Below are 13,236 nucleotides of genomic sequence, written 5' to 3' on the forward strand. Positions count from 1 at the left end.
CGAGTGAAGGCCAAGCTCTATTATTTATGAGATTATGCAAGTAGGGTCCCACCAAAAGACACACTAGAAAGTGGAAGTCAATATCAATAGACTGCCAGACAGAAAAGGAAATGCGTCTCTTATAATTTGAAATCTCATCTGTACTTAACATTGTGGTTTAAAGGGACACTCCACCCATTTGCACTAAGCTTTGCATTGTTAGAAACCCAGTCATACTACTGAATGGTCGTGCAACACTCTCTCATTTTCCCCTGAGACGGGAGAAATCCGTTATTTACCTCTTACACTTCCTCCCACAATGACGTAAAAATCGTCATTTTGCGTCATTGTCGGAGGAAGTGTAAGAGGGGGGGATTTCTGTTGAGACTACAAGGACTAGTTCCTCATCTCTCCAATCTTTCCCAGGGGCGGGACCCGCTCACGCTACAGACCTATTACAGATCAGTGGGTGGGACTTTACTCTCTGAAACTGAAAGCAATATCCTCCATCTTGTTTGAAGCTAAGCTAACAGGCGCTGTGGAGACAGATGTACAGTTATGACAATAGCGGAGGAGAGTACTCAATATGATATAGAAGAAGATGATTTCGGAAGTCTGATGCTTGAATCAGGTGTTTGTGGCTACCTTTACAAGCCGCATTATAGCGAAGAGCAGCCGAGGCAGAAGACCTGCCTGCCGTGGACGAGGAGCCCGGACTGGCTCGAGTTAGGGCGGACTGGTGGCGCCGGTGATCTCACTATGCAACTACGAACACAGAGATAGAGTCCGTCTGCGGCAAAGAATTTCAACGATGACAATTTCTCCTGGACGAAATCTCTGAATCAGACGAGGACACGGACGTTTGTGTTGTGAACTATCCTAGTTTCGCACCGCATATGTTCTGACTGAACATCCCGGTACCATGCAATAATTCACCTTTTCGAAAGAAATACAAACGAGGAGTAATGCACTAATGAGTTCGCCAACTAACTAGACATTTTGTGTGAAATGAATTTCAAGCTCTGGTGGTAGCTAGCCTTGTAGACCACAGGTGTCAAACTCAGTTCCTGGAGGGCCACAGCCCTACACAGTTTTGTTCCAACCCTGCTTCAACACACACACACCTGCAGTTTTCAAATAAGCCTGAAGGACTTGATTAGCTGATCAGGTGTGTTTAATTAAGGTTGAAGCTAAACTCTGCAGGGCTGTGGCCTTCCAGGAACTGAGTTTGACACCCCTGTTGTAGACGGAAGAGTGATTTCTCTTATAGGCAAATATGCGCTGTTCTGGATTAGTGGGAGTGGCTTGCGGAGCTGTGCAATGTGGTGCATTGTGAGAGTTTTGTCTTTCATACAAATGCGTCCTGAAGTTATTTTTTGTCTTTCCTCTGTCACGAAGGCACCAAATTCAAAATTTATTTTACATTTCGACTACATATATGACCCACTTTCAATAAAAAACAATGTTCCTATGGGTGGAATGCCCCTTTAAACATAGAATACTATGAGGGAATAATTATAATTTAAAAAAAATATAAAAAGTCAGCCAAGCAGTTATGGAAGAATAACTGATGATTATATATATATACAGTGAGGAAAATAAGTATTTGAACACCCTGCTATTTTGCAAGTTCTCCCACTTGGAAATCATGGAGGGGTCTGAAATTGTCATCGTAGGTGCATGTCCACTGTGAGAGACATAATCTAAAAAAAAAAATCCAGAAATCACAATATATGATTTTTTAACTATTTATTTGTATGATACAGCTGCAAATAAGTATTTGAACACCTGTCTATCAGCTAGAATTCTGACCCTCAAAGACCTGTTAGTCTGCCTTTAAAATGTCCACCTCCACTCCATTTATTATCCTAAATTAGATGCACCTGTTTGAGGTCGTTAGCTGCATAAAGACACCTGTCCACCCCATACAATCAGTAAGAATCCAACTACTAACATGGCCAAGACCAAAAAGGTGTCCAAAGACACTAGAGACAAAATTGTACACCTCCACAAGGCTGGAAAGGGCTACGGGGAAATTGCCAAGCAGCTTGGTGAAAAAAGGTCCACTGTTGGAGCAATCATTAGAAAATGGAAGAAGCTAAACATGACTGTCAATCTCCCTCGGACTGGGGCTCCATGCAAGATCTCACCTCGTGGGGTCTCAATGATCCTAAGAAAGGTGAGAAATCAGCCCAGAACTACACGGGAGGAGCTGGTCAATGACCTGAAAAGAGCTGGGACCACCGTTTCCAAGGTTACTGTTGGTAATACACTAAGACGTCATGGTTTGAAATCATGCATGGCACGGAAGGTTCCCCTGCTTAAACCAGCACATGTCAAGGCCCGTCTTAAGTTTGCCAATGACCATTTGGATGATCCAGAGGAGTCATGGGAGAAAGTCATGTGGTCAGATGAGACCAAAATAGAACTTTTTGGTCATAATTCCACTAAACGTGTTTGGAGGAAGAAGAATGATGAGTACCATCCCAAGAACACCATCCCTACTGTGAAGCATGAGGGTGGTAGCATCATGCTTTGGGGGTGTTTTTCTGCACATGGGACAGGGCGACTGCACTGTATTAAGGAGAGGATGACCGGGGCCATGTATTGCGAGATTTTGGGGAACAACCTCCTTCCCTCAGTTAGAGCATTGAAGATGGGTCGAGGCTGGGTCTTCCAACATGACAATGACCCGAAGCACACAGCCAGGATAACCAAGGAGTGGCTCTGTAAGAAGCATATCAAGGTTCTGGCGTGGCCTAGCCAGTCTCCAGACCTAAACCCAATAGATAATCTTTGGAGGGAGCTCAAACTCCGTGTTTCTCAGCGACAGCCCAGAAACCTGACTGATCTAGAGAAGATCTGTGTGGAGGAGTGGGCCAAAATCCCTCCTGCAGTGTGTGCAAACCTGGTGAAAAACTACAGGAAACGTTTGACCTCTGTAATTGCAAACAAAGGCTACTGTACCAAATATTAACATTGATTTTCTCAGGTGTTCAAATACTTATTTGCAGCTGTATCATACAAATAAATAGTTAAAAAATCATACATTGTGATTTCTGGATTTTTTTTTTTTGATTATGTCTCTCACAGTGGACATGCACCTACGATGACAATTTCAGACCCCTCCATGATTTCTAAGTGGGAGAACTTGCAAAATAGCAGGGTGTTCAAATACTTATTTCCCTCACTGTATATATATATTACTGTTCAAAAGTTTGGGGTTGATAAGATTTTTCAAAGAATTGTATAAGTATTGTGATCTATTACAATTTTAAATAATTATTTTTTATTTAATATATTTTATAATTTAAATATAATATAAATATATTTTAAAATATTAAATTAAGTGATATTATGATGTTAAATGTAATTTATTCCAGTGATGTTAAAGATACATTTTCAGCATCATTAGGCTACTCCAGTCTTCAGTGTCACATGATCCTTCAGAAATTAATCTGATATATGCTCATTTAATGTTTTTAAGAAACATTTCTTATTATTATCAATGTTGAAAACAGTTGTGCTGCTTAATATTTCTGTGGAAACTGTAATACATTTTCTAGTAACAATATAAAAGTCTTTAGTGTCACTTTTGATCAATTTAATGTATCCTTGCTGAAGAAAATACAAAAAACTTTTAAACAATAATGTATGATAGATAGATAGATAGATAGATAGATAGATAGATAGATAGATAGATAGATAGATAGATAGATAGATAGATAGATAGATAGATAGATAGATAGATAGATAGATAGATAGATAGATAGATAGATGAAAAGTGAGGAATTAAATGCACAAGGGTAAAAAGGAAACTAAATGAGTAACAGGTGAACTTATGTGGTGAATCTGGCACACACAAGGAAACAATATACAAATACAGGGAACAGGAACAGAACAGAACCAACACAATGAAACTAAGCAGAACAAAGCATAATCCTGACAGTGCATTAATGGAGGACAGAAGCACTCGGATTTATGGCCAAATTCACTGTTTTTATGCCAGCACAAGGTCCGTTGCCAAATACAGAATGAGATTTGCTTACTTGATGCTTGTAAACCGACAGTTAAGTGAATGATTCTAGAATATCCGGGTCCATTATTTGATCAAGGAGCCCTGACACACCTCATAAAAGAAATGCAACAATATAATTCCACTATTTTCACTAAACATGCCTGTTGTGTTTATATACACAATCCTCTAATGTACAGTGTATAGAATTTTCCATTTAAGGTAAGAACTAATATCAATACGTTGATCACAGATGGTGCATGAGTCCAATATCTCCAAAATCAATTAAACATAAGATTCATGTTGCTCATTTAACTGTCATAATCAGTTCCTCTGTGAAAACGGCCTCATATGCATCCTCCTTTTAACCACATCAGTTTGCTATTTGTGTCCGTGTTGCTCCGGGCAGCACTTACAATTACACCAGCATCTCTCACCACACACATCTCTAAGTCATGTGGTGGTTTTTATTACGCTACCAGCAACCATGTCAATTATTGATAAAGGTGTATTGTGTCTAAACTCACGTGGATAAGTCTGTCACCGTAAGCACAATGCAGATCTTTCATGATAGCGACATATATGGGTTGAATTAGAAGACTTCACATTTGTTTACATTTGGAGTCTATAATCCAAAGATCAAGTGAGGCATCAGAACAACAACAAAGAGCAAACGGCAAACAACAAAGGACAAAGTCGGAGGAATAATGGCAGAATAATAGGCTGCAGACTGAGGCCTGTTTAATTCTTGTGTGTGGGTTTGATTTGCATACAGATAACTTGTCAAACGCTTTTATTAAACATGATGGCTTTAATGAGTAATTGCTCCCTTATGGATTGCACACACTTGAATCCAAAAGCAACTAGTGTTATAATCAGGAAAATTACTGAAAAAGCTTTAATCTTTACCTAAAGTTTAGCACAGACGTTGATTCAGACAGAGCATCAGTTGGGACTGGGAGCGCTGCTTCACACAGATCAAATTTAAACAGGGCATCAAAAGCAGACGGGCTGAGGGCCAGCCTGCCAACACATCGAATCTGACCTTGTTTACCCATCTGTCTCAGACCGATCATTGGTCACTCATACACACGCACACACACACAGCTAACTACTACTAATGTTAACAAAAGCAAGCTGGCATGAAAGAAAAAAAAGATCTATTATTTACCCAGGACCAATAACCTGACATTAAACCAACATCGACTGGCCTATCAACACGGTACACGCAGGTGTTCGATTATAAATGATGACTGGCTGCCCTCTCAAGAAAATTTCCCTCCGATAAGCTTCTCAAATAAGCCATTCAACAGCACTCAGTCACACCTACTCCATTGACAACACGAAAGCTTTCCATTTCTGAAAAGCTACACGAACTGGAAATAAATTCACAAAGATAATGAGCAAAAACTGTTCCAACCATACATGATGTTATGCCCTATATTGGTTATCAGTTATTACCGGTAGATATTGGATATCTATCATCAAAATAATATTTAATGGATATTTAATTGTTGCTGCATATTTTAAATTGTAAATGACATTTGCCATCATCTAGATTTAGCCCTTTTGAATCCATTTACATTTCAAGAAAAAAAGTCAGAATTGAGAGATATAAACTAATAAAGCTACAATATGTAAGATTTTTGTAATAAAATATCCAAAAATCACTTGCACAGTGTGATAATTATATTTCCTGCAGTTGTGTACTTACAATATCCCAAAAGTTCCCAAAGATTTTTAATTTCAGAGAAATTCCAATTTTAAATAATGGCTCGTCCCTGTCGCCCTGTCCCACTTGTAAAGTAATATCCGCGCTATCCCTGGTTTCCGCTCGTACTGCCATAGTAACCATGGCGACAGACGTGGACAACTGCGTTACGTCTAGCGGCACGCTCACGCTGTTGTTGTTTCGTTCAAACATTATGGACCATGGCAAGAAGGCTTTGAGACAAAAGGAGAACTAAAACGAGGATCAATATCAGCGTGGCGTTTTCAAGATGCCGAGAGCTCCACGTCCGTGACAAACTTTGACTTAACAGAGACGCGCAAATGTAGCGGTGAGCAAATGTACATAAAACTAATCAATGTTATATAGCTCAACATGATGAAATGTTAGAATATGATCAGTATGTTATTCCAATGTTGATCTAGCTTACTGCTAGTCTCATACAGATAAACTATTAGAACTTTCGACACTCAAATGCTGTTTAGTGTGATAGTGTAGACCAAGTGAAACAGCGCTGCGTTACCTCACAAGTTTCATTCGTCTAATAAACTGACCTGTGTGAGTATTATTCAGCACTTGCGGGTAGTTCGGTAGAATGAAATGTCCTCATTCCTTTATATCCGCGGGACTCGCATGTGGCGCTAATCTCTTATTAGCAATCGCGACCTGCTTCATACCACAGTCATGTTAAAAAACATCAATGTATTCACTCATCCATAAACATTATTAGATCCACATTATTAGATCCTTCGGTATGACGGCAAGTTCCATAATTCTGCTTATGCGTCATCAACATACGCCTTCGTTATTGTAAGAGGTTAGCGAAAAAATTACATATTGTACATTTAACTCACAATTCTGACGTTTTTCTTGCAATTGCGAGTTTATATCTCGCAATTCTGACTTTATTTCTCGCAACTGACTTTATGACACGCAATTGGGAGTTTATATCTCGCAATTCTCAGAAAAAAAAGTCAGAATTGGAAACAAGCTTCCATAGAACGGTGCATTTGCATCTGCAAAAATCTCTTTGTTAAAGTCCAGACTGTCCCAATGAAAAACTATGAACAAAGCATTATTCATTCTCCCAAAAGTGCAAGAATAACAGAATACTTAGTCTTCTTCAAAAAAGCTGCTGATCTTTATGCTTGCATTGCAAATAAATATTTTGGTCTTCCCATGGTTCAGCGCTGTGCCACACAATCTTCACTGATTGTACAAACACAAAGGACTCAATGCACAGGGGAGTTCCCACAAGCGTCGCTTCCTAGAGGTTTGCTTATCAAGGACACTGTGTTTCCAGTGACAGCATCCTCTACACATTCACCTAGCTGTGAAGACAGATTGCTGCAGACGGAGCCAAGGAAGCAAAGACCCACCCAATGACAATTCCCTCTCCTTCCATGACAACAGGAGAATGCCAGTGGCAAACCTGGCCGCTTAACCATATGCACTTCCCTCCCTCTCTTTCCATAGACATGAGCAGTGTTAAACAATATGCTTGTACTGGGATGAATTAAAACTAATTTAAAACTCAATAAGCTACTACCATGCATGACAGCGGTATGAAGTCTCAAGAGACAACAGACAGTGGAGTCACCTTGTATACTGATTCTCACTCATGTTTCAAAACACTAAACAGCAATATTTGCTCATCAAAGTTTTGCTGAAGCCTTTAAATAGGCTACATCAAATTGCTATTTATGACAGCTATAGTATTATCTCTCAAGAAAACAAATTAAACAGCCATTAAATCAATAGAGAATAGCCAGACACTTTTCTTGATAAAAACATCTCCTGATAATAACATTGCAGCAATCATTGTACCCAGTTCAGCAAGCCCATTCTGATACAATATGTCTCCTTGGAGTTTGGGATGACTGCATCAATTAGTGCACAGCTGGACATGTCTGAGACGGAGGGATGAAGCAGCCATTACAAGCTTCCTGCAGTTTTTACATCATCCTTTGTTTTATTTGAGAGTTGTAACACAGCCACAAAATTTCATTACACAGATAAAATGCACTGAGGCTGTACAACTGTAGTAGACGACACAAGCGATATTAATCATTTCCTTTGCTCATTTATCAGCTCATCACAGCTGAATATTATCCAGTGGTTTAACATGATTAAAGATGGATGTCTCATAAAATTATTCATTCAATTCAAATTATTATTATTAAATAAATACATTTACATGTCATATTTATTTAATTATATGTAATATGCTATAACAATATTTAACATATGTGATTATTAATTTAGCCATTATTTCAGTTTAAAGATGGATGTGTCTCATAAAATTATTCATTCAATTCAAATTATTATTATTAAATAAATACATTTACATTTACATGTCAATACATTTACATTTACATGTCACATTTATTTAATGATTAAAGATGGATGTGTCTCATAAAATTATTCATTCAATTCAAATTATTATTATTAAATAAATACATTTACATTTACATGTCATATTTATTTAATTATATGTAATATGCTATAACAATATTTAACATATGTGATTATTAATTTAGCCATTATTTCAGTCTTCAGTGTCACAAGATGTCTAATATTCTCTCTCTGTGTGTGTGTGTGTGTGTGTGTGTGTGTGTGTGTGTGTGTGTGTGTGTGTCTAAGTCTTTAAATTCATAAAAACATTCACTTGTAAGTGAACAAATGAGTCAGCACATTTAGTAGTACATAAATCAATAACATCCAACTGCATGTCAATTCTTTTGCTACTATGTTGGATTACCAATACAACCTTATTTAACACTTTATTTTACAGTGCGTTTCATATTATTCATGTTACTATCATTAATATAATAACAATCATATCTACAAAATAATTACACAGAAAGCTCATGTAGTCCATTAGTATTATTCATTAATTATGTAAATACACAGTAAAATGAACAGTATAAGGTGTGACTAAGTGTTTCCTTAGGACCTATTTCAAACCACATTAGCAATCATTAGGAGTGTAACGCTACACAAAGCTGACAGTTCAGTACGTCAGCCGGGGGGCGGGACGCCTTCGGTACGCCATGAGAGTATCGCGATACGTACCGTGGGTGGTGTATCGCGGTTCTGCGGTTCGGGTTGACAATTGCTACACCCATAGCAATCACATATCATATGAACATAGACCAAAACTGCTCTGAGACATAAAAAGCAATCCAGTGACTGAAGTGAAACCAGACTGTGACAAGTTAAAACCACATTTCGTCTATGTCAGTTCCAGGGATGAGGACCAAAAGTTTATAAACGAGAGTGAAATCAGATAATCATCACCCTTATTTGGGATAAAAAATTGTTTTTGAATTGTTAACAGCCTAGCTTCGTTCTTCCCAGTTAAGATGCCCCACTAAACCAGTTATTCAAGATTTGCAATAACAATCAACATTTTCTAGATAAAAAAAAAACATTTTAAGTGAACACTTGAAATGAATGAGTCTATCTAGTGTTTGTAAATGTAGCGCTGCCCTAAACAGGATCAGTGTAGCATGGGCTTTAGTTCTCCATTACTGTGTGAAGCAAACTGATGCCAAGGATGAGTCTGAAGAAGCTATCAAATATCTCTGACTGCTGAGGCCAAAGAAAATGTGTGGGACACAAGAGCTTCCAGTTTAGATGGCCATCTCTGGCATGTGAGGCAGGCCTGTGTTCACTGTAAACACAGAGCGATATATATCTGCCAATTTCTGCTCTGTTGTCACATTAAATAGATTTGTTTTCACATATGGTGCTCGGGAGAAAGCGTGAAACATGATTTCTTACAGCCTTCCTAATTTCTACAGCCTGTTCATTTACACTACACTTCAGTAATGTTCCAATAATCCACAGTAATAGTGTGTGATGTAACCTCACCTAATCCTGAATGACATTGTTTAATATTCTTAAACAGAAAGAACGAGATCTGATCTCATAATGGGAACTGTCACAGAGGAGTAACTGTGTAAATACAGGCATATCAACTCTGCTGCTGATTCATGCAGTCCTGATCAAAAATCTCTTGATCCCTGTGTAGATTTACTAACCAACCATATCCGGTTTGGCAAGAGAGAAGAAGGAATGTACAGCATTCTTAGTTTCAATGTGCACAACAGGCTATTTATATTCATAGCCTTGCTTTTTCAAAAACAGTAGGTTTTTTTTTTAGCATATTCATAGAATTACCTTCATATTGAACCCTGATAGATTTCAGCATGAAGTGTTAAAAGTATGTTTGTGCCTTCACGTGTCTAAACATCTAAGCGACAGCTGTATTTGATCCACAGGATTGCAATGAATTACAGCGAATACCAACTAAAGCAAAGGCAGAGAGCTCCATACAAAGAAGCTATCATCTTTAAAAGGATCATTCCCAGCCTCATACAACCGAACCAAATGTTCAGAGCTTGTACTTCGAACCATGTGGCAATTAAACACCAGAGAATCAAGGTAAACAAAGACATCAGACTGCAACTGAATGAAATAGTAATCCTCAAAGAATAACTGATTTTTGTATATACATTTCTTTCTTTCTTTTTTGCCTGAATGTGCTTTTAACTCTAGAAATGTATGTCAAGATTTTGTCCATGCAGCCATTTTGTGCTGCAGTTTTCATATGGCCAAGATGCATTATAATGTTACCCAGATAAGGTTATATTCAAAGGGTATAGATCAGTGGTTCCCAACCAGGGGTTCGGGGCCCACTAGGGGGCCTCAGCAAGTTTCCAAGGGGGCCTCAAGGTGAATTAAATTATTCAAAACAAGGCAAAAGTAGCATTAAAATAAGCCAAAGCAACTAAAATCAAGATATTTCTTATTTTAATTCAGCTGTTTTTTCTTAGAAGTACCAGGATTCCCAGTGTCTTGGAAAACCAGGATACAAGAGGCAGGCTAATTTTAAAAGTGTAATTGTAGTTGAAAATTCATGTAAATGAATAAAATCTTACAATATCATAAAGATTTTATAAATAATTTAAGTAAGTAATAGGCCTTCAATGGCTAAAATATTTCTCATCTATTCTTAAAAATACAAATCAAACAACAATTAATAATATTAATAGGTTCAAATGAATACAACCTATGAAATGGTGATGCTTCTTTCTTTAACATGTTCATTAAAATGGCATGTGGACCTGAACATTTTACTACTATGAATTACATGAATTATAATTAACATTTAATAGGCTTAAGTAGGCTTGTTTAATAGGCTTTAATAGGCTTGTTATTTTAGTATCATTAAGATACTGTTATCATTGAATATTAACAGTTAATAATATCATTTAATATAAAGAGTTTCCATTAATATTTTTAATTTGTTTTATTTTTGTATTTTCCATTTTAATTTCAGTTTAAGGTTTAGGTATTTTTGTGTTTTTGTTATTTTAATTCGTTTTTGTCTATTTTTTGCCTAGCCTATATAGTTTTTATTAATATTTCATTCAATTATTTTAATACATCAAGTTAAACTAAAGGAAAATAGGAAATGTTGCCTTGGCAACTATCTGAAATAAAATAAGATAGCATTTTGTTTATTTATATAAAATTATAGTAAAAATAAGCATTTTGTTACATAGCCTACACATCTGATAAAGTGACTGCAGAATGGGTAGGAGGGACAGTTTTAACATATATCTTAGCAATAAATAGGTCAGTCTGCTTACACCATCTAACCAGTAGTAGGTCAGAGACAGGCTGTAAACTACCTCAGCCCTTACCACAAAACAAGCATCTGCCCATGATTCGACAAGCTAAGTTCTTGTGACATTGAAAAACCGACCTACACACACAGAACCATGACCGCAAACACACACACACACACACACAAGACCACAAACTGACCACGTTATAGTCGCGAGACGGTCGTCTACATCGACTGAAGCTACTATACGACAAAACTGACAGTGGAAATCAACATAGCGACATGTCACACACGCCGTTAATGCGAAATGTAACAAGGTATACTTCAAAAGCCTTAATGCATTATCTGGGTCAACAGTACGATTCACATCGGCCAGTCTGTCCTCCAATTCAAATAGAAGATGGTTCATGCACTGGTCGTTTATAACATCTGACCTAATTCTGTCAGCAGACCTGACGATAACATAACACAAGGCACAACAGCAATGTGATTAATGCAAATTACGAGGCAGCGGCCACTGAATTCGATGGTCACGCAACGAATTAAATGTCAAATTTGCACTTACAAATTTCTTTTGAATGATATTTCTCTTCGGCCTTTCCCTATTCATTTTGCCCTCCAGGTTGAATTCATTAAAGGTCAGACGGCCACATCAATTCTGATTATTAAAAAAAAAAAAAAAAAAAAATCTTTTCGTTGTTGTAGCACGTGATTATTTAAATCCCTGGTAGCAAAATGTCGAGGTAGGCAGAGAATCTTGCGTCCCGGTCGATCGGCGTAGCCTGTCTTCTTTTCACAGTTCAAGACACGAATGAGGTACAAGAATCCAAATCTAGAGATCCATGGCGATTAAAAAGGGTCAGTGTAAAAAAACAACGACAACATATCCACCGAAATGAGTCGGAGTAGCCAATCTTCCATTTGAAAGCTGAACGGCGTATTGTCAGGGCTCCCCGCACCACATTCTTGCAGTCAAAATAAAAGCCAGCTTCTGGCTTCCATTCTCGTAGGCTGTAATATATCGTTTACTGTTACATTATGCGGGCGCAAAACAGTCAAACAAACCAATTTGAAAAATCTGGAGTTGGGTTTTGGCTGCCGCTGTGCTCCCTCATATTGAGTGCACTCAGTGGCACCGATGTTAATGCGACCTAGTGGCGTCTTTCATAGGAGGCTCTGTCCTATCATTCACACTCAGCACGTTTAGCGGTACATTTGAAACAGTGCACGAATCTTTGCTTTTAACATTTTTCTTAACTTCTTTGAGCTCTCTGAATAAATATCACGAACTAGTTTTTGACTGAGCTGCCAATTACTGAGTAAGAAGGTGCAGAAAAACAAAAATGCATAAAAAAAGCATAAGAAGTTCTATGTGTAGACAAAATAAACAGTTTAAGAGTCCTTTACATGTTATTAGAATTGTCATGAAGCTTAGGTGATTCACATGATCATAAACAACATTAGAGCAATGCCACTAGCTTGTAAACAATGAAAAATAATATACAGAATTGAACAAAAATCACTTTCATGTGTCTTGGTCGAGAGTCAAAATGCAATGAATTGACAGGTTGAGATTTGCTTGTAAGAAATGTTAATTTAGTGTTGCAAATTATTTCTAACCAATAGCATCAAAATGGTGAATAATGAACCTACAGAAATTTAAATTCCTTACAATTCACATGTAAACCCATGGTTTGATAAAAAAATTTAAAATAGCAGTTGCTAGTTCAGGAAACCCACGCCCATGCTTTGTACTATGCTAATGTTGGTGAAATCAAGGAGTCTTTAAGGATTATAGCAAACCCCTCTCTGTGATAATCCAGGGATTATTTCTAAAAATAAACCCTGATCAGCAATCCCAGTATATGGGGATGA

The 13,236-nt window shown here is 37.5% G+C and overlaps 1 protein-coding gene across 4 annotated transcripts in view; it reads right to left on the reverse strand.

Annotated features, from left to right (window-relative positions):
* jarid2a (jumonji and AT-rich interaction domain containing 2a) overlaps positions 1-12,520 on the reverse strand; it is a 37,421-nt gene extending 24,901 nt beyond the window's left edge. For all 4 annotated transcript variants that reach the window (XR_014603185.1, XM_084088803.1, XM_084088802.1 and 1 more), the window contains exon 1: positions 11,927-12,520. Coding sequence is in view for 3 of the 4 variants with exons in the window: in XM_084088803.1 (XP_083944929.1) it covers positions 11,927-11,971 (45 nt within the window). In the remaining variant the exon portion in view is untranslated. The remainder of the gene's footprint in view (positions 1-11,926) is intronic.
* Between the last annotated feature and the right edge of the window lie 716 nt (positions 12,521-13,236).

Source organism: Abramis brama (genome assembly GCF_963993115.1).
Source record: "Abramis brama genome assembly, chromosome: 17".
Lineage (NCBI taxonomy): Eukaryota > Metazoa > Chordata > Actinopteri > Cypriniformes > Leuciscidae > Abramis > Abramis brama.